Source organism: Centropristis striata, chromosome 24 (assembly GCF_030273125.1).
Source record: "Centropristis striata isolate RG_2023a ecotype Rhode Island chromosome 24, C.striata_1.0, whole genome shotgun sequence".
NCBI classification, from domain to species: domain Eukaryota; kingdom Metazoa; phylum Chordata; class Actinopteri; order Perciformes; family Serranidae; genus Centropristis; species Centropristis striata.
In genome coordinates, this window is record NC_081540.1 from 1197412 (window position 1) to 1218620 (window position 21209).

Below are 21209 nucleotides of genomic sequence, written 5' to 3' on the forward strand. Positions count from 1 at the left end.
CATGCAGCATCGATCAAATGTACCTACAGGCTTTGATTTGAGTTTAATCTGATGGCTCGAATCACACAGCGTGGGGAGGTTGGCGTTAAGGAGCGCTAGGTAGCTAGGTATGTAGCTAGGTAGCTAGGCGCTGTAGGTACGTTTGATGTGACCTCAGTTGGAGGAAGAGTGCATGCAGTATTCCAGTGCATTATCAATCCAAGCCTGAAATAGTACCAAGCAGAACGTGTGCCGGGGTATTTTCATGTCCACGGAAAAATGATCCTCAAATTAATTTTTCTAGAATTTATCCCGTTTTTCCAAAACAATTTGCTTCTATGATTTAAACCCCGCCCCCCTTTAAACCTCAAAGCTAGAATAGAACCCCCTCCCCTCCAAACATTTTCCTGAGTGACATGAAAACACATTATTTCCATTCCTTGAAAGCAGTGTACAAGCTTCTTCTGTTTGTGTTGAAGTAGACGGAAAACCACATTAGCTTACCAGCAAAAACCAGCACTGTGCACTGTTTATAAGACAGCATGTGGGCTAGCTTTGGTATAAAACATGTTCAATTAGCACTCATGCATACCCAGAAAACACACAGGACTACGTGTGCTAGTCAAGGTTGAGTGTTTGGTTGGTTTTTAGTCCTTCTGAACCCTGCAACACTTGTCTGAAAACCCTCAGATGCAGAGATCTCTTTTTACGTACATTATCACATCATCTGCATACGGTGTGACTTTTTGCAGCGGTGAGGCTTCCTGTCTGTTGTTCTTTGGGCAAACATGGTGTTGTGTGGCCTCATGTGTGATGTGTGGCAGCGTGTGAGTGTGTGTGTGCAGGAACATGTCATCCTAGACAGTGCAGCAGCTCTGATTGCCGTGGGACCCAGCTAATACGGCATGGGAATGATGGAAGCATGCTGCTCACAAGTGCATCGTTTTCTGGAGGGTTGCATCCCTCCGCTTTCTCTTTCTCCCCTTCAGCAAGAGACCCATTTTAGCTCTTCTGGGCGTGGACTATACGAGGCTTTTACTCTCCACCTGACGGGCTTTTAGTGGCAGATTTTGTTGGCGAGTTTTACTGTATTTGTAGCAGTTTGTTGACGATCGATGCAGTGGAACTAAAGTGGATAACACCATTTTTAAAGCACATTTCTAGTGGGAATAAAGGTTTAATTTGGGGTTTTATATTAAGAAATTACCCTAATTTATCATCATTAGGGTTGGGTGATATGACGGTAAACCCTGCGAGGAATGAAAATCATCCACTGGGAAAGATTTGGCTCCATTGGAGCTACTTTCGCAAATCCAGTTACCTCATAAAGTAACCAGATTTGAGAGTAAAAACAGAACAGGAGAAGCTGAAAACCTCCAACAACTTCATTGAAACTTTTGTCATTAATTTGTGTTGTTTCGTGAGTCAGTTTTTGTCTGTAAAATTCCAAATAAATGAAGAAAATCATCACGAACAATTACAGAATCCTTAAATAGTCACGGAAACTATTATTAGACCCTTATTTTTATTCAATTTCATGTTCATTTTAATGTCTGGTACAACTAAAAGTACATTAGTTTGGAGAAATATAACGATAACAACAAAAATAGTTGATAAGAGTTTAATTTAAGAGCCATTTTCCAAGGTTTTCTTGATAATGACCAAAATCACGATCAATAAAACCATGTTAAATGTCTAGATATCAGCTCTTAAATTCAACTATTATTAGCTATTTTTGTTGTTATCATTATATTTGACCAAACAAATGTACCTTTAGTTGTACCAGACATTAAAATGAACAAGAAATTGCAGAAAACAAGGGTGAAATTGCAGAAAACACTTTTTTACCATGACTGTTTCTACTGTTAGTGTGAAATAAATGATATATTTATATATAAATAGAATATTTGGGCCATATCACCTTCCCTTTGTCCTCATGATAAATAAGTCTGATTCGGGATAAAGTGCCACGTGTTATCTGTTTCGCCACACTGCAGAAATCAGTGTTTTATTGAATGAATGGATTATCTCGTTGGAAAGAATCTTTCATCATTCCTCTCTCATTTGGACATAAAAACAAGAACATACAGGTATATTTCATGTGCATGGAGGCTATGAACCAGACAAATGAATTTTGTCCAACTACAGCAAAATTCATTCCTCAATCAGTCCCTCCAAACTCTCTCTCTCTCTTCTCTTCTTTCTCTCTCTGAGTGTCGAGTCAAGTCAAAACCAAGCCATGAAATCAAAAGCAAACGGTCATGTTGGATGGTTGCTGTTTGTCTCTGGAGACAGCCTGATGCTTGGAGGTAGATTATGGAAGGAGGGGTGGTAAAAGGGGGTAAAAGGGGGAGAGATTACAGCATTGGGGGTGCTGCTGCATCAGGAGGAGGAAGGGGTTAAAGCAAAGAGGGAGGGGGGCGGAGGGCAGACCAGGCAAAGAACGAAAATGGGCAATCCATTGAAGGTAATGAGAGAAACATGTTGTTTGTCTGTAAATGGCATAGGCAGTCCTCATGGTTAGTGCTATGGTACAATAAAGTGGTCTTACAATATTCTCCTCTCACTGAAAAGCTCGAGAGCGTCTGTGACACAGCTGCAATAACAAACCAGGGGTTAAACACAGTGAGTTTCCCTAGAAAATAGCAGATTATTCCTAATAACAGAGTAGTGGGAGCTTTTTATATATTCATACACACATTTAAAACACAACACATGCTCACTGTGCAGCTCCTAATGCACAAATACATACATTTACTGCTACTTTTGAGGAAGTTTACGTGATTATTTCCATTTTATATAACTTTATGCTTCTATTTTACTACATTTTGAGGTAAATATTGAACTTTTTACTCCTCTGACAACTTTTGTTAATTTTCAAAATAACCAAAAACCACACAAAACTACAAAAAATGTGCAAAAAAATATGTAAAATCACCAAGGAGACGCAAAATGACCAAAAAAGACCTAAGTCTATCAAAATGATGTAAAATGACCAAAAAAAGACTTAAAATAACCAAAAAAATACATAAAATAACCAAAAAGACGTAAAATGACCAAAAATAGACGTAAAACAACCAAAAAAACATGTAAAATGAGATATAAATTATAAAGAAAGATGCTGAAAACTACCAAAAAAAAATACATAAAAAGACGACAAATGTCGCACAAAACCGCTACAAATGGATACAAATTACACAAAAAGATGCACAAAATGTACTTAATTACAATTTTGGGGTTCCTTATTTGATTATATCCATTTTATATAACTTTATACTTCTATTTTGCTACAATTTTGAGGTTAATATTGAACTTTTTACAGCTTTAGTTACTTTCCAGGTCGGGATTTAACATGAAAAACATGATTAATTTAATATTAAGTAGTTAAAATGAGCCCTTCCTTTGCAAAATAAAACCTGCAAATAATCCAATAATGCATGTAGAATATTCCAAACAATCTGCACAACGAGTCCTTTTACTTTAAGTCCATTTTGCTGCAGGACTTTAACTCGTAGTGGAGTAATTTCACAGTATTTCACTGCAGTAAAGCCTGAATGACGTCATGCTCCATATAAGGAACATGTGGTGCCATGGCTAGAGATAATCTCCTGGGTAGTTTAGTATCTGAGGGACGTGGCGCCACACCCAGCGTGGCAGGTTGACACCACCGGGGAGCCCAGTCCCTCCGCTCCGTCCGCCCGGCAACAGCCCGGCAACTACAGCTCACCTGATCTCACCTACTCTGCTGCAACAGCCACCAAAAGGCTGCACATTATGGTGCATTTTGGTTTAGCATATGCATGTTGCTCCACCTAATGCATCTCTATCTCTAACAGGCGTGCATGTGCACAAACACTCTAGAAACTGGCCTGCTAAAACAAATGATCATAAAAACCTGAAAAATTACCAAAAAATAAATAAAAAAATGACCAAAAAGACGTAAAATAACCAAAAAAGACTTAAAATGACTAAACAAGACACAAAATGACTGAAAAAAAGATGTAAAAGCACCAGAAATGATGTAAAATGACAAAAAAAATACGTAAAATAACCAAAAAGACGTAAAAAATACATAAAATGACCAAAGAGACGTAAAATTACCTAAAAAGATGTAAAATAACAAAAAAAGACTTAAAAATGACCAAAATGATGTAAAATAACAAAAAAAAGACAAAATAACCAAAAACAAAGACGTAAAATGACCAAAAACACGTAAAATAACCAAAAACAAATATGTAAAATGACCAAAAAGACGTAAAACTATCAAAATTATGTAAATAACCAAAAGAAGACTTAAAAATGACCAAAAAGACGTAAAATAACCCCCCAAAAAATACGTAAAATTACCTAAAAATACTTAAAAATGATCATTAAAGATGTAAAATGACCAAAAAGTAACTGAGTCATTATTCATCATTCTTCTGCTGCTGAGAGCTTAAAAACTGAATAAACCTGCAGAGGATTTTTTTTTGTGAATTTATTTTCATCGTTTTAAACCTTTAGAGGATAAACTAACAGCACCGTGATGCTTCTAACAACGAGTCCAGTTATTGTCAACCGGCTCGACGTGAACCACAGAAACGCTGCTCCATAGACGGCCTGGCCTTTAATAATAATAGAGGAGGAGCTCTAATAGGAGGAGGTGCGGGTGAGGAGGTGCTCCTTACCTCCTTGCTGCCCTCCACGTCCGAGGAGTCGCTGCTGAAATCTTCCGTGTTCAGGTTCTCGAAGTCGGACTCTCCGACGGCGATGGGCACGGTGACGGTGAGGCTGGGGTTGTGAATAAAAGACATGCAGTCGCCACACTCGTCCAGCGGGTATTTCCCCGTGGCGTCCCCCCCCCCCGACCCCCCCCAGCAGGAGCAGCCCGCCGCTGGGCCGCCCGTTGCCCTCCATGACGTAGACGCCGCCGCCGCCGCCACAGGGCTCCTTGGTGATCTCCACCGAGGTGTGGTTGGAGATGCAGTTTCCCTTCCCGTTGCTGTGGAGTTCGTCCAGCGGTTTGCTCTCCTCGCCACAGAGGGCGGAGCCTCCTTTACCCCCGGGGCCCCCGGGACCCTTGGCCCCGCCCCCGAAGCAGACGCTCTGCAGGAACTGGCGCACCGCCGACTTGAGGAAGGCGATGCCGCGCTGGATCCGCCCCACGGCGATCTGCAGGTTGTTCATCTCGCTGTCGTCGTCCGTCGCCGCCAGGTTGTCGGCGCTGAAGGAGCTCAGGAGGAGAGCCAGGAAGAGGTTCAGGACCTGAGGAGGAGGAGCAGGAGGAGGAGCAAGAGGAGGAGGAGCAGGAGGAGACCACGTCAGAGATCTGACTCAACTTCATATCTAAAATGACCAAAAAGACGTAATAAAAAACAGCCCAAAAAATACGTAAAATGACCAAAAAGACGTAAAATAACCAAAAAAAGACGTAAAATAAAGGCGTAAGCGCGCACACTCCTCCAGATACACATGCTTCACACACACACACACACACACACACACACACACACACACACACAGTCATTTTATGTAATTACAGTTACAGATACAAGCACGCACACATGCGCGTGTAAGTGCACACACTCCTCCAGATACACATGCTTCACACACACGTAACTTTATGTGATTTTTGTTACACACACACACACATGCGTGCATAAGCGCGCACACTCCTCCAGATACACGTTTCTCTCACACACACACACACACATTTTAAGGTTAAAGGTCATAGGTTGCTGTACAAGTAAATACTTGTAAAGGAATGCTTGTTGTACGTGTGCTCCTTGTATATTATATAATATAATGTTCTCAGTGTTCTCCAGATTCTAGAGAGGACATGAGGCAGAATAAAGACCCCGTACCACCAGGTTATTTAAAAAAAAGGCATTCTAGACATGAATAATCAGATTAAAGTCCGTACCACCAGGTTATTTAAAAAAGAAAGACACAAAATTACCCAAAAAATATACAAAAATACTAAGACACAAAATTATTTGAAAAAGACACAAACTGACCAAAAAAAAGACACAAAATGACAAAAAAAAAGACACAAAATTACTAAAAAAGACACAAAATGACTGAAAAAACACTAAATCACTTTAAAAAAAAGACACAAACTGACCAAAAAAAAAATACACAAAATGACTAAAAAAAGACACAAAATTACCAAAAAAAGACACAAACTTACTAAGACACAAAATTATTTAAAAAAAGACACAAAATTATTTAAAAAAGACACAAAATTACTAAAAAAAGACACAACTATTTAAAAAAGACACAAAATTATTTAAAAAAAGACACAAAATTACTAAAAAAAGACAATTATTTAAAAAAGACAAAAAAATATTTTTTGTAAAAGACAATATTATTAAAAAAATAAAAGACACCCTGTAGAGGGTCTAAATATCAGACTCAATAATGGAACTGGAAATACTAATTTCTTTACAATCTCCATCCCTAACCATAATGTGTTCTCCAGATTCCAGACATGAATAAAGCAGAATAAAGCCCGTACCACCAGGTTATTAAAAAGACATATTCCAGACATAAATAATCAGAATAGGGTCGTACCACCAGGTTATTTAAAAAGACAGATTCCAGACATGAATAATCAGAATAAAGACCCCTACCACCAGGTTATTAAAAAAGACAGATTCCAGACATAAATAAAGCAGAATAAAGTCGTACCACCAGGTTATTTAAAAAAGAAAGACACAAAATTACCAAAAAAAAACACTAAAATACTAAGACACAAAATTATTTGAAAAAGACACAAACTGACCAAAAAAAAATACACAAAATGACTAAAAAGAGACACAAAATTACCAAAAAAAGACACAAAATTACTAAGACAAAAAAATTACCAAAAAATACACAAAATTATTTTTTTTAAAAAGACACAAAATTATTAAAAAAAGACACAAAATTACCAAAAAAAGACACAAAATTACTAAAACACAAAATTACCAAAAAATACACAAAATTATTTAAAAAAAAAAAAGACACAAAATTATTTTAAAAAAAAGACACAAAATTACTAAAAAAAGATACAAAATATATATTTTTTAAAAGACACAATATTATTTACTCCAGATTCTAGATAGGACATGAAGTGAATAAAGACCCCTACCACCAGGTTATTTAAAAAAGAAAGATTCTAGACTGGACATGAAGCAGAATAAATGAAGTGAATAAAGCCCCTACCACCAGGTTATTTAAAAAGCCAGATTCGAGACAGGAAATGAGTCATAATAAGACCCCTACCACCAGGTTTCCGATGACCATGACCATCATGAAGACGATGAGGCACATGGACTGTCCCGCCACCTCCATGCAGTCCCACATGGTCTCGATCCACTCGCCACACAGAACGCGGAACACGATGAGGAACGAGTGGAAGAAGTCGTGCATGTGCCAGCGCGGCAGCTTGCACTCGTCGGAGATCTTGCACACGCACTCCTTGTAGCTCTTCCCGAAGAGCTGCATGCCCACCACGGCGAAGATGAAGACGATGATGGCCAGCACCAGGGTCAGGTTCCCCAGAGCGCCCACCGAGTTCCCGATGATCTTTATCAGCATGTTGAGGGTCGGCCACGACTTGGCCAGTTTAAACACCCGCAGCTGGAAAACACCAGATCACAACATTTAACATTTAACTGCATGGAATTATAGGAAATGTGACAAACAGTTTGATTTAAAGCAGATAAAAGGAGAAAAGATGGCTGATACTGAAACAGAGAGAAAGAAAGCCTTTATCCTAGACAGTTATGTAATATGCAAAAAGTATTGGAAAAAGTATAAAGTAAAGAGTTTTTATGTTCTATATCTTTGCAATAAATTATTTTCATCATTCAGTATTCCAGGTTTTCCTCAATTAGTTTGTTTTTGATCATCATACATCCTTATTTTATGTTTTCCTTTATTCATTATTTAATAAAATCCCTTTTTGTCTCTAACTACTTAGCTAACTTCTTGACTAAGTAGCTTGCTAAGCTAACAATTTAGCTAACTTCTTGGCTAAGTAACTTGCTAAGCTAAATACTTAGCTAACTTCTTGACTAAGTATTTAGCCAAGTAGCTTGCTAAGCTGAAAACCTACCTAACTTCTTGGCTAAGTAGCTTGTTAAGCTAACTACTTAGCTAACTTCTTGACTAAGTAGCTTGCTAAGCTAACAACTTAGCTAACTTCTTGGCTAAGTAGCATGCTAAGCTAACTACTTAGCTAACTTCTTGACTAAGTAGCTTGCTAAGCTAACTTCTTGGCTAAGTAGCTTACTAGGCTAACTACTTAGCTAACTTCTTGGCTAAGCATTTAGCTAAGTAGCTTGTTAAGCTAACTACTTCGCTAACTTCTTGACTAAGTAGCTTGCTAAGCTAACTTCTTGGCTAAGTAGCTTACTAGGCTAACTACTTAGCTAACTTCTTGGCTAAGCATTTAGCTAAGTAGCTTGTTAAGCTAACTACTTAGCTAACTTCTTGACTAAGTAGCTTGCTAAGCTAACAATTTAGCTAACTTCTTGGCTAAGTAGCTTACTAGGCTAACTACTTAGCTAACTTCTTGGCTAAGTAATTAGCTAAGTAGCTTGCTAAGCTAACTACTTAGCTAACTTCCTGGCTATGGAGTTGGCTACTTAGCTAAGTAGTTAGCTTAGCAAGCTACTTAGCCAAGTAATTAGCTATGTAATAATACAAAAACTGTTTTTCTTCATAAAGTCTGAGAAGCAAAACGGAAATAATGATGTTGTTATCAAAAACAAGATATTTAAAGAATACTTGGAATATTCAATCATAAAATAAGTTGATATCAAAAGATAGAGCACAGAAACACACAGCAGCATTAAATATCATGAAGGGAATGAATTTTAGACCATGTTGGAGACTTTTAAAAGGCGGATATTGAAGTTTTTACTCCGCTACATTTATCTGACAGCTTTAGTTGCCTTTCAGGTTGGGATTTAAGATAAAAACATGCTAAATGTAAGAGTCTCACCAGTCTGAAGGACCTGAGAACGGAGAGACCCTCGACGTTGGCGAGGCCGAGCTCCATCAGACTCAGACTGACGATGATGCCGTCGAAGATGTTCCAGCCCTCCTGGAAGTAGTAGTAGGGGTCCAGAGCGATGATCTTAAAGCACATCTCTGCTGTGAAGATCCCCGTAAACACCTGACGACACACAGGAGATCACCATTAATGGGAGATATATGATTATTATATGATCGTGGTAAATCTCAGGTGGGTGACGGTGGTCAGCTGTGAGCAGATTTACTGGATCAAACAGGTGTTTGTGGGTGAAAACAGCCAATCAGAGTCGAGCTTTTCCTTTTCCTGCTCCACTACTGTTTGTAAGTTGCAGAAAGACCAAACGTGGAGCTGAACGTGGAGCTCAGGGCAAAGAAACAGACGTCAGCCATGACTCGGAGCAATAAAGCAGAGCAAAGGAATGGAAAAATAGACGTAAATTAACAAAAAAAGACACAATAATGACCAAAATCAGTCACAAAATGACCAAAAGAGACATAAAATTACCCAAAAAAGACAGTTCAAAAAGTTCAAAAAGACACAAATTGATAAAGAAAAGACACAAAAATTAAAAAAAAATACACAAATTGACCAAAAAAGACACAAAAATGACCAAAAAAAAGATACAAATTGACGAAAAAAGAAACAAATTGATTAAAAAAGACAGAAAAATTACCAAAAAAGACACAAATTGACCAAAAAGACACAAATAGACCAAAAAAAGACACAAATTGATCAGAAAAAGACCAAATAAAGACCAATTACCAAAATAAGACACAAAATGACCAAAGAAGACATAAAATGACCAACAGGGACATAAAATTAAAAGAGACACAAAAATGACTAAAAAAGACACAAATTGACCAAAAGAAGAAACAAAATGACCCAAAAAAAGACGTAAAATTACCTAAAATACACAAAAGTACCAAAAAAGATGTAACGTTACCAAAAAAAACACAAATTGACCAAAAAAAAGGCACAAACTGACCAAAAAAAAGACACAAATTGACCAAAAGAAGACACAAAATAACCCAAAAAAGGCAAAAAAATTACCAACAGACGTACAATAACCAACCTTCCCCCCACCAATTGACCAAAAATAGACACAAATTGACCAAAGAGACACCAGTTGACCAAAAAAACACACAAAATGACCCAAAAAATGACCAAAAAGACATAAAATTGACAAAGGAAGACATAGAATTACCAAAGAAAGTGTCTTTAGTTTTCAGCACAGATGCTTTAAAACTGTCAGTTTAAAAGCTGTGATAATAACGGAGATGTGACGATATGAAAACATATATGGTGATCATGTTTTGTTGCCCTGACCAGGTTGCCGACGGAGAGGATGTTGTTGAAGTTGTTGGTCATGGGGTAGTGCTCCATGGCCATGAAGAGCGTGTTGAGGACGATGCAGATGGTGATGGCGAGGTCCACGAACGGGTCCATGACCACGGTGCTCACGATGTCCTTCACCTTCAGCCACGCCGGGTTACAGTCCCAGATCAGACACGTGTTGGCGAAGCGGTACCAGCAGGGGGGGCACTTCTGCCTCGACTCCTCCAGCTCTGAGGACAAAAAGGAGGAGAAGAAGAAGAAAACAGGTTTCAGTAGATCTGTCTCATGCAGCTCTGAGGACACACAAGGAGGAGAAGAAGAAGAAGAATAAAACAGGTTTCAGTAGATCCTGAACACGGAAATATAAAACAGGTTTCAGTAGATCAGTCTCCGGGTCAGGACCTGATTTATAAAGAACGGGGACAAAAGCTCCAGAGGTTTACATTTCTGATGGGAGCCACTTCATCAAGATTCTGGATCGGAGATGGCACCCATATAAAATCTATGAGAAACCAATATGTCTTCCAAGCCAATAATTTAGACTTTTTTCTTGTGATTTTGACTTTTTTCTTGTAATTTTGACCTTTTTTTCTGGTAATTCAGACTTTTTTTCTGGTCATTTAGACTTATTTCTTGTAATTTGAATTTTTTTCTGGTAATTTTGACTTTTTCTTATAATTTTGACTTTTTTCTTGTAATTTTGGCTTTTTTCTTGTAATTTTGGCTTTTTTCTTGTAAATTTGTTTTTTTTTCTGGTAATTTAGACTTTTTTTCTGGTAATTTAGACATTTTTTCTTGTAAGTTAGACTTTTTTCTTATGATTTAGACTTTTTCTTATAATTTTGACTTTTTTCTTGTAATTTTGGCTTTTTTGTAATTTAGACATTTTTTCTGGCAAGTTAGACTTTTTTCTTATGATTTAGACTTTTTCTTATAATTTTGACTTTTTGTCTTGTAATTTAGACTTTTTTCTTGTAATTGAAACTTTTTTCTGGTAATTCAGACTTTTTTCTTGTAATTTTGACTTTTTTTCTGGTAATTTAGACTTTTTTCTTGTAATTCTGACTTTTTTTCTTGTAATTTTGACTTTTTTTCTTGTAATTTTGGCCTTTTCTTTGTCATTTTCCCTTATAATAAATATATGGATGTTGCTCTGACCCTCCATGGTGTTGGTGAGGATGCTGGCCACGCTCATGGCTCTCTGTCGACCCGTCGGCTCGTCTAAATAATCCATCGACGGCTGGTGGAAGCCGGAGCGACGCTTCTTCAGCTCCGTGTCCGTCGTCGTGCCCTGGACAGAGATCAATAGATAAAGATCAATAAAAAGATTTATAAAATCATTAATGGACACACCTTCTGATACCTATAATTAATTACTTTATTTCAACAGTTATTATCAACATTATTGTATTATATCATTTTCATCATTTTTATTGTCTCATGTTTTTTATAAGGTCTGCACTTTTTCTGTTTAGTAAGTAACAGAAGCAACAGAACCAACAGAAGCAACAGGAACAACAGAAGCAACAGAACCACCAGAAACAACAGGACCAACAGGAACAACAGAATCAACAGAACCAACAGGAACAACAGGACCCCCAGAAGCAACAGAACCAACAGAAGCAACAGGACCAACAGGAACAACAGGACCAACAGAAGTAACAGAAGTAACAGAACCAACAGAACCAATAGGACCAACAGAAGTAACAGGACCAACAGAAGCAACAGGACCAACAGGACCAACAGAAGCAACAGGACCAACAGGACCAACAGAAGCAACAGGACCAACAGGACCAACAGAAGCAACAGAAGCAACAGGACCAACAGAAGCAACAGAAGCAACAGGACCAACAGAAGCAACAGAAGCAACAGAAGCAACAGGACCAACAGAAGCAACAGAAGCAACAGGACCAACAGAAGCAACAGAAGCAACAGGACCAACAGGACCAACAGAAGCAACAGGACCAACAGAAGCAACAGGACCAACAGGACCAACAGAAGCAACAGGACCAACAGGACCAACAGAAGCAACAGAAGCAACAGGACCAACAGGACCAACAGAAGCAACAGGACCAACAGAACCAATGGGACCAACAGAAGTAACAGGACCAACAGAAGCAACAGGACCAACAGGACCAACAGAAGCAACAGAAGCAACAGGACCAACAGAACCAACAGGACCAATGGGACCAACAGAAGTAACAGGACCAACAGAAGCAACAGAAGCAACAGGACCAACAGAACCAACAGGACCAATGGGACCAACAGAAGTAACAGGACCAACAGAAGCAACAGGACCAACAGGACCAACAGAAGCAACAGAAGCAACAGGACCAACAGGACCAACAGAAGCAACAGGACCAACAGGACCAACAGAAGCAACAGAAGCAACAGGACCAACAGAACCAACAGGACCAATGGGACCAACAGAAGTAACAGGACCAACAGAAGCAACAGAAGCAACAGGACCAACAGAACCAATGGGACCAACAGAAGTAACAGGACCAACAGAAGCAACAGGACCAACAGGACCAACAGAAGCAACAGGACCAACAGGACCAACAGAACCAACAGAACCAACAGAAGCAACAGGACCAACAGGACCAACAGAACCAACAGAACCAACAGAACCACCAGAAGCAACAGAAGCAACAGGACCAACAGAACCAATGGGACCAACAGAAGTAACAGGACCAACAGAAGCAACAGGACCAACAGGACCAACAGAAGCAACAGGACCAACAGGACCAACAGAACCAACAGAACCAACAGAACCACCAGAAGCAACAGAAGCACCAGAAGGAACAGAAGCAAAAGAAGCAACAGAAGCAACAGGACCAACAGGACCAACAGAAGCAACAGGACCAACAGGACCAACAGAAGCAACAGGACCAACAGGACCAACAGAAGCAACAGAAGCAACAGGACCAACAGAACCAACAGGACCAATGGGACCAACAGAAGTAACAGGACCAACAGAAGCAACAGAAGCAACAGGACCAACAGAACCAACAGGACCAATGGGACCAACAGAAGTAACAGGACCAACAGAAGCAACAGGACCAACAGAAGCAACAGAAGCAACAGAGCCAACAGAGGCAACAGAAGCACCTGAAGCAACAGAACCTAAGCAAACCAACACAACCAACAGAACCACCAGAACCAACAGAGCCAACAGAAGTACCAGAAGCACCAGAACCACCAGAAGCAACATAAGCAACATAAGCAACAGTAGCAACAGAAGCAACAAAAGCAACAGAAGCAACAGAAGCAACAAAAGCAACACAACCAACAGAAGCAACAGAAGCAACAGAACCACCAGGACCAACAGAACCACCAGAACCAACAGAAGCAACAGAACCACCAGAACCAACAGAAGCACCAGAAGCAACAGAAGCAACAGAAGCACCAGAACCAACAGAACCAACAGAAGCAACAGAACGAAGGAATAAAACGTGGAGCGTCTGGATGGAAACAGAAGCAACAGAAGCACCAAAAGCAACAGAAGCAACAGGACCAACAGAAGCAACAGAAGCAACAGAAGCAACAGGACCAACAGAAGCAACAGGAGCAACAGAACCAACAAGACCAACAGAAGCAACAGAACCACCAGAAGCAACAGAACGAAGGAATGAAATGTGGAGCGTCTGGATGGAAACAGAAGCAACAGAAGCAACAGGACCAACAGAAGCAACAGAAGCAACAGGACCAACAGAAGCAACAGAAGCAACAGAACCACTAGAAAGCAACAGAACCAGCAGCAGTAGCAACAGTCACCTCGGGCAGCAGGAGACCTACGGGGGAGGTGGTGACGGAGGTTCCTCCGACCAGCGACACCACTCCGTTGCAGTCGACGGCGCAGTGCATCTTGCCGTTGGCGGGCAGCAGGACGCGCGGCGCCCCCAGGCTGGTCTGGCTGACGGCGCTGAGGCGGCGCTCGTAGCGGCGCGGCAGGAACAGCGAGCCGCGCCGGCTGTCGCTCTCCTCGAACGTGCTGTGCTCGTCGTCGGCGAAGTCGTTCTCCGAGCCCATGTCACGCGCTCGACCACGGAAACTGAACAGGCTGGCCCGACTGTTCCTCCGAGGAGAGAACAGGGAACCACGGATACTCAGCAGGGACTAAAAGAGAGAGACATAAAGACAACAACAGAGACAGAAAATTAACAAATAAAGACCAAGGAATATGTAAAATTACCAAAACTAGACACAAAGTCACCAAAAAATTCAGAAAATGACCAAAGACGATGTAAAATTACAAAAAAAGACAGAAATTGACCAAAGACAAATTGACCAAAAAAAGACAAATTGACCAAAAAAAAGACAGAAAATGACCAAAAAAAGATGTAAAATGACCAAAAAATGACCAAGGAATACGTAAAATTACCAAAAATAGAGACAGAAAATGACCAAAAATACATAAAAAATGAAAAAAGCAACAAATTGACCAAAAAAAGACACAAAATGACCAAAGAAGACATACAATTAGCAAAAAAGACACAAATGACAAAAAGAAAATGACCAAATAGAGACAAATTGAGAAAAAAGACAGAAAATGACAAAAATGCAACAAATTGACCAAAAAAAGACACAAAATGACCAAAGAAGATGTAAAATTACCAAAAATAGAGACAGAAAATGACCAAATAGACACAAATTGACCAAAAAAAGACAGAAAATGAACAAAATCAGACACAATATGACAAAAAATATGTGAAAAATGACAAAAAGGCAGCATATAAAGGTAAATTCCTCCCGATTTATATTATTTATTGTGGATATCAGTCAGGCTCTAATAAAAGGTTCATATAAAGGTGAATTAATTCCTGATTTATCTTTTTTATTGTGGATATCTGTGTGTTCATAAAGTGTCTTGATTTATATTATTTATTGTGGATATCAGTCAGGCTCTAATAAAAGGTGCATATAAAGGTGAATTAACTCCTGATTTATATTATTTATTGTGGATTTCTGTGACTTTATAACATGTTTTTTCGGACAGATGTTTGTTCACCTGGTTTATTATAATTATTGTGGATATCTGAGTGTTTATAAGGTGTTTTTTCTGACAGATGTTTGTTGTTCACCTGGTTTATTATATTTATTGTGGATATCTGTGAGTTTATAACGTGTTTTATCTTATTTATTGTGGATATCAATCAGGCTCTAATAAAAGATGCATATAAAGGAGAAATCCCTCCTGATTTATATTATTTATTGTGGATATCTGAGTGTTTATAAGGTGTTTTTTCTGACAGATGTCTGTTGTTCCCCTGTTTTATATTATTTATTGTGGATATCTGAGTGTTTATAACGTGTTTTATATTATTTATTGTGGATATCTGAGTGTTTATAAGGTGTTTTTTCTGACAGATGTTTGTTGTTCACCTGGTTTATTATATTTATTGTGGATTTCTGTGTGTTTATAACATGTTTTATCTTATTTATTGTGGATATCTGAGTGTTTATAAGGTGTTTTATCATATTTATTGTGGATTTCAGTGACTTTATAACCTGGTTTATCATATTTATTGTGTATTCCAGTGACTTTATAAGGTGTTTTCTGTAGTTCACCTGGTTTATTATATTTATTGTGTATTTCAGTGAGTTTATAAGGTGTTTTCTGTAGTTCACCTGGTTTGGCGAGGAGCACCTCTTCTCGTAGGAGAGCCTGTTGGCGTCGATGGAGAAGCGGAAGCTGCTCCTCTTGATGCTGTCCTCCGACTCCGACTTGTGGAACTTGTCCCTGGCGGCGCGCTCCTCCTCTTCCTCGCGCTGCTTCCTCTTCTTCCTGCGGTTGCGGCGCTCCTTGGCGCTCTTGGAGCTGAGCTTGGACGTCCCCGAGGACGACTCGGAGGTGGGGCCGCCGCCGCCGCCTCGCCCGCTGTACTCCCCGCTCTCCTTGGCTGCTGCTGCCGCGGCAACCTGCCGGCCAATCACAGAGACACAACACAGTTGTCATGGCGACCGGGGCGCCTGGCAGCTGAGAGCAGCAGCAGCAGCAGCAAACACACACACACAGACACACTCAAACACACACCTTCTAAATATGGACGGCTGAGTGTTTGCATGCAAACCAAAACATTTGATGAATTCTTGCATTTATTAAAGTGGTTCTGGGCGAATTAACGTGCTTTTTGTTTAGTCAACAAGGTGGAAATGATGCTGTTAAAAGCCAAGAAGCATCCATTCATCAGGGTCTCCTGCACAAAGATGATTTACTGCCACGTGCATCAACTGATTCTGACACACAAATGTGGTTCTTTTCTTTTGTTTCTGGGTCAAATCTGCAGCTTTACAAGGAGGAGACGGTCTGCACATTTGCAGAGACAATTAAGATGTGAAATGACCAAAAAAAGACACAAATTGACAAAAAAGACACAAAATCACCAAAATAGACGTAAAATTACCTGAAAAAAGACACAAATTGACCAAAAATAAGACACAAAATCCCCCCAAAAAGACAAAAAATTACCCAAAGAGACGTAAAATTACCAAAAACAAGACACAAATTGACAAAAATAAGACACAAAGTCACCAAAATAGACGCATATTTACAAAAAAAGGCACAAAATGACCAAAAAATGCGGAAAATTCCCCAAAAAACAAGAAAATGACCAAAAACAGACACAAAACGACCAAAAAAAGACACAAAATGACCAAAAAAGACCCAAATTTACCCCCAAAAATACATTAAATTGCCCAAAAAGCAAGAGAATGACCAAAAAAGACAGAAAATGACCAAAAAAGACACAAATTCACAAAAAAAAAGACACAAATTTACCAAAAAAGGCACAAAATTACCAAAAAATACACAGATTTAGTCCAAAAAATACGGAAAATTCCCCAAAAAACAAGAAAATTACCAAAAAATGACAAAAAAAGACAAAAAAGACACAAAATGACCAAAAAGACAATAAATGACAAAAAAAAGAAACAAATTGACCAAAAAAAGACACAAATTTACAAAAAAATATGTAAAATTATAAAGTTTCATGGTTAAAAGGGATAATTTCACGTCTCTGATGTGTTTCTTTTGCTCTTTGTTAGAATAGAATAGAATAGAACTTTATTGTCATTGTACAAGACAACGAAATTTTGTTTGGAGCAGTCCTCCACCAGTTGCACAGTACAAAATATTGATATTTATATCAATATGGAATAAAACAAAACACAAAACACAACAAGACACAACATTATCAACATTATCAACATTATCAATGCTGTATAAATAAGATATATATCTAAGTCCAAGTCCTTAAGTGCAATAGTGCAATAGTGCAATCGTGTGTGTATGAGATGAGATGGGGAGTATCAGTGTGGCAGTAGAGTGGGAGTGGAGTTTAATAATGTCACAGCTCTATGGTAGAAACTGTTTTGCAGTCTTGTAGTGCGGGCAGGCAGTGTCCTGTATCGTTGTTACAACTTTGTTGTTGTGTTTAAAAGCTCTGAGCAACAGAACTTGTTTCTATCTCACCGTTGTTTCCACATGATGACTTAAAGCTGATGTCGAGTTATTAATTCATAACTGGGAGCGTTTGAGCAGCGTTTGAACGCTCCAGTGTCTCTGAGTGTCTTTCTAGTGTTCCACATGCTTTCATGTCAATTGGTTTTAAAGAGGACGTTAAGTAACTGTGCATGAAAAGTGGATATTGGCACATGTATTTTTAAATACACTTGAACTGTTGATGCTGAACGCCTGCAGCTGAAGCTGACAATCACAACTCATTATGTCATTATTTATGGCTGCATTCAGCAGCAGCAGCTCACAAACACAACCAGCGACTATTTTCCTCTCTGCAGATGCACCAAAGACTCGTGAGGCCCGAGGCAGCAGAGAGAAACGTCACTCACAGCAGACGCTACGTCCTCCAGTGGAAAAAGACAAAAAAACAGACAAAATGACCAAAAAAAGACACAAAAAGACAGAAAATGACCAAAAAAAAAGACACAAAATGACCAGAAAAAGACAGAAAATGACAAAAAAAAGACACAAAATGACCAAAAAGAGACAGAAAATGACCAAAAAAAAACACAAATTCACCAAAAAAAAACATAAATTGACCAAAAAGACAGTAAATGACAAAAAAAAGACACAAAATGACCAAAAAGACAATAAATGACCAAAAAAAGAAACAAATTGACCAAAAAAAGACACAAAATGACCAAAAAAAAAGACACAAATTCACCAAAAAAGACACAAATTTAACCCCAAAAATACGGAAAATTACCCAAAAACAAGAGAATGACCAAAAAAAGACACAAAATGACCAAAAGACACAAAATAACCAAAAAAAGACATAAATTGACCAAAAAAATATGTAAAATTACCAAAGAAGACACAAAATGACCAAAAAAAGACACAAATTTACAAAAAAAATATGTAAAATTACAAAAACACACAAAATGAACAAAAAATACAAAAATGTACCCCCAAAAATAAGTAAAATTGCCCAAAAACAAGAGAATGACCGAAAAAGACAGAAAATTACCAAAAACAGACACAAAATGACAAAATAAAAGGCACAAAATGACCAAAAAATACAAAAATTCACCCCCAAAAATACGGAAAATTGCCCAAAAAGCAAGAAAATGACAGAAAAAGACAGAAAATGACCAAAAAAGACACAAAATGACAAAAAAGGCACAAATTGACCAAAATAGACGCATAATGACCAAAAAATATGTAAATTTACAAAAAAAAATTAAATAACCAAAAAAGACACAAATTCACCAAAAAAAGACACAAATTTACAAAAAAAGGCACAAGATGACCAAAAAATACACAAATTTACCCCAAAAAATATGGAAAATTACCCAAAAACAAGAGAATGACAAAAAAAGACAGAAAATAACAAAGAAAGGCACAAATTGACCAAAAAAGACGTATAATGACCAAAAAAAGAAAGTCTACTGTCCACTGTTTGTGGAGAGGAGAGAGAAAGATTCTTGCCTGCGCCTCCTCCTGCTGCCTCTTGAGCTGCTCCAGCATGGCCTGGAACTCCTCCTCCTTCTGCTGCGCCTCCTCGATGGTGGCCTGGTTCTGCTCGTCGTAGGCCATGGCCACCACGGCCAGGATCAGGTTCACCAGGTAGAAGGAGCCCAGGAAGATCACCAGCACGAAGAAGATCATGTAGGGCTTCCCGGCCGCACGCAGAGTCTGGATTAACACAAAAAATAAAACTTTTATTAATTTAATAAACCTACTGACGTCATGAGGAGGTTAAAAACACACGTCATTCTCCTGTTATTCTCTGTGAAACAACACGACGAGCTCTTCTCTTTGTTTGGTTCAAATGTCAAGTTGCTGCTTTGTGTTTCTGCAGAACAAACAACAGAACAAACAGTTTTTATATGAGCCACCGGCTGCTGTTGCAGCATGACACACCCTGGAGAAAAACAGGTTTAATCACACAAACACTGCTTCATAATAACTTTATCATAATATTGACACTAGCATTATTATTATTATTGTCTTTGCTGCTATCATTCTTCCCATTATTATCAAAGAAAGCACATCATCATGTTGTTCTTTTTTCTTTGTTGGTTTTTTTTTTTTGTCTTATTTTCCTCCTCTCTCCTGTAATTATCATTATTAGTATTATTGTTGCTCATGCATGCTCCCTTTTTAATTTTTTTTTATTGTTAAATATATATATATATATTTTTTTAATATATATATATATATTTTTTTTTTATTTTTATATATATATATATATTTTATTTATATATATTTTTAATTAAAATATATTTTTTTTATTAAAATGTATATAATATATATATTTTATTAAAATGTATATATATATCTTTTATCAATATACATATATTATTAATATATATTATATTGTATATAAAAATATATATATTTTATGTTTTATTGTATGTATATATTTATTTATTTATTTTTTTAATAATTATTATTATTTTTTATTTATTCTATTTACATTTTAGTAGTACCGCTTTCTCTGCCTAATAATGATACATAATATTTATTATCATATATAAATACTTAACTACTAGATCTATAACTGACTCTCACACACACACACACACACACACACACACACACACACACACACACACACACACACACACACACACACACACCATTATTTTCGTCATTAAATATTCACTCCCTGTCTGTCTATGTCACTGTTTTGTATTATTGCACAATAAAAAATTTAAAAATAATAAAAAACCTTTATGATAAAATTGATTGATTGATTGATTGATTGATTGATTGATTGATTGATTGATTGATTGTCTTTATTTCGAACATGCAAGCAATAAAAAAAAAAAACAAGTTTAAATATTAACAGATGAATAAATAAAAAACAAAACAAAAAAGCAAAAAAATTGAAAAAACAGACACTTTCTGCAAGCTCGAAAGGACATGTTGACTATGACAGCAGATCTCCCAGTGTGTACTGGTTTGTGACAGCAGATCCCCTGACCAGTGTGTACTGGTTTATTGTACGGACCTGCTGGTAGAGGTTCTCCCAGTAGTCCTGGGTCATGAGTCTGAAGAGGGACAGGAAGGCCCAGCTGAACGTGTCGAAGCTGGTGTAGCCGTAGTCCGGATTACGACCCGCTTTGAGGCACTCAAAGCCCTCCGGACACAGTCTGACAACAAACGACAGTAAAATAATTACCATAAATATACCATAAAGCATAATTATCATCATAAAATGTTTATTTACTACCTCAAATGCTCTTAACTCGTAAATATTTGGATCTACTTCTATGCTTTCATCGTGACGTTTTTTTAATAAAACTTTATTCTACATGTGTCATTTAAAATGTCGCCAAAAATAAACCATATGCATTAACCAAATCCTGCAAAAAACATTAAATTCTGTGATCTTTGGTGCAACTGGGAAGATATCAATCACTC

At 38.0% G+C, this 21209-nt stretch overlaps 1 protein-coding gene across 1 annotated transcript in view; it reads right to left on the minus strand.

Moving 5' to 3' along the window:
- Nucleotides 1-21209, minus strand: part of LOC131962693 (sodium channel protein type 2 subunit alpha-like) — a 65809-nt gene that overhangs the window by 14790 nt on the left and 29810 nt on the right. Inside the window, 10 exon segments of the mRNA XM_059327688.1 lie at nucleotides 4647-4821; nucleotides 4823-5223; nucleotides 7225-7581; nucleotides 8951-9124; nucleotides 10310-10548; nucleotides 11477-11609; nucleotides 14096-14437; nucleotides 15950-16240; nucleotides 19269-19475; nucleotides 20797-20938. Of these exon segments, the coding sequence (XP_059183671.1) occupies nucleotides 4647-4821; nucleotides 4823-5223; nucleotides 7225-7581; nucleotides 8951-9124; nucleotides 10310-10548; nucleotides 11477-11609; nucleotides 14096-14437; nucleotides 15950-16240; nucleotides 19269-19475; nucleotides 20797-20938 (2461 nt within the window).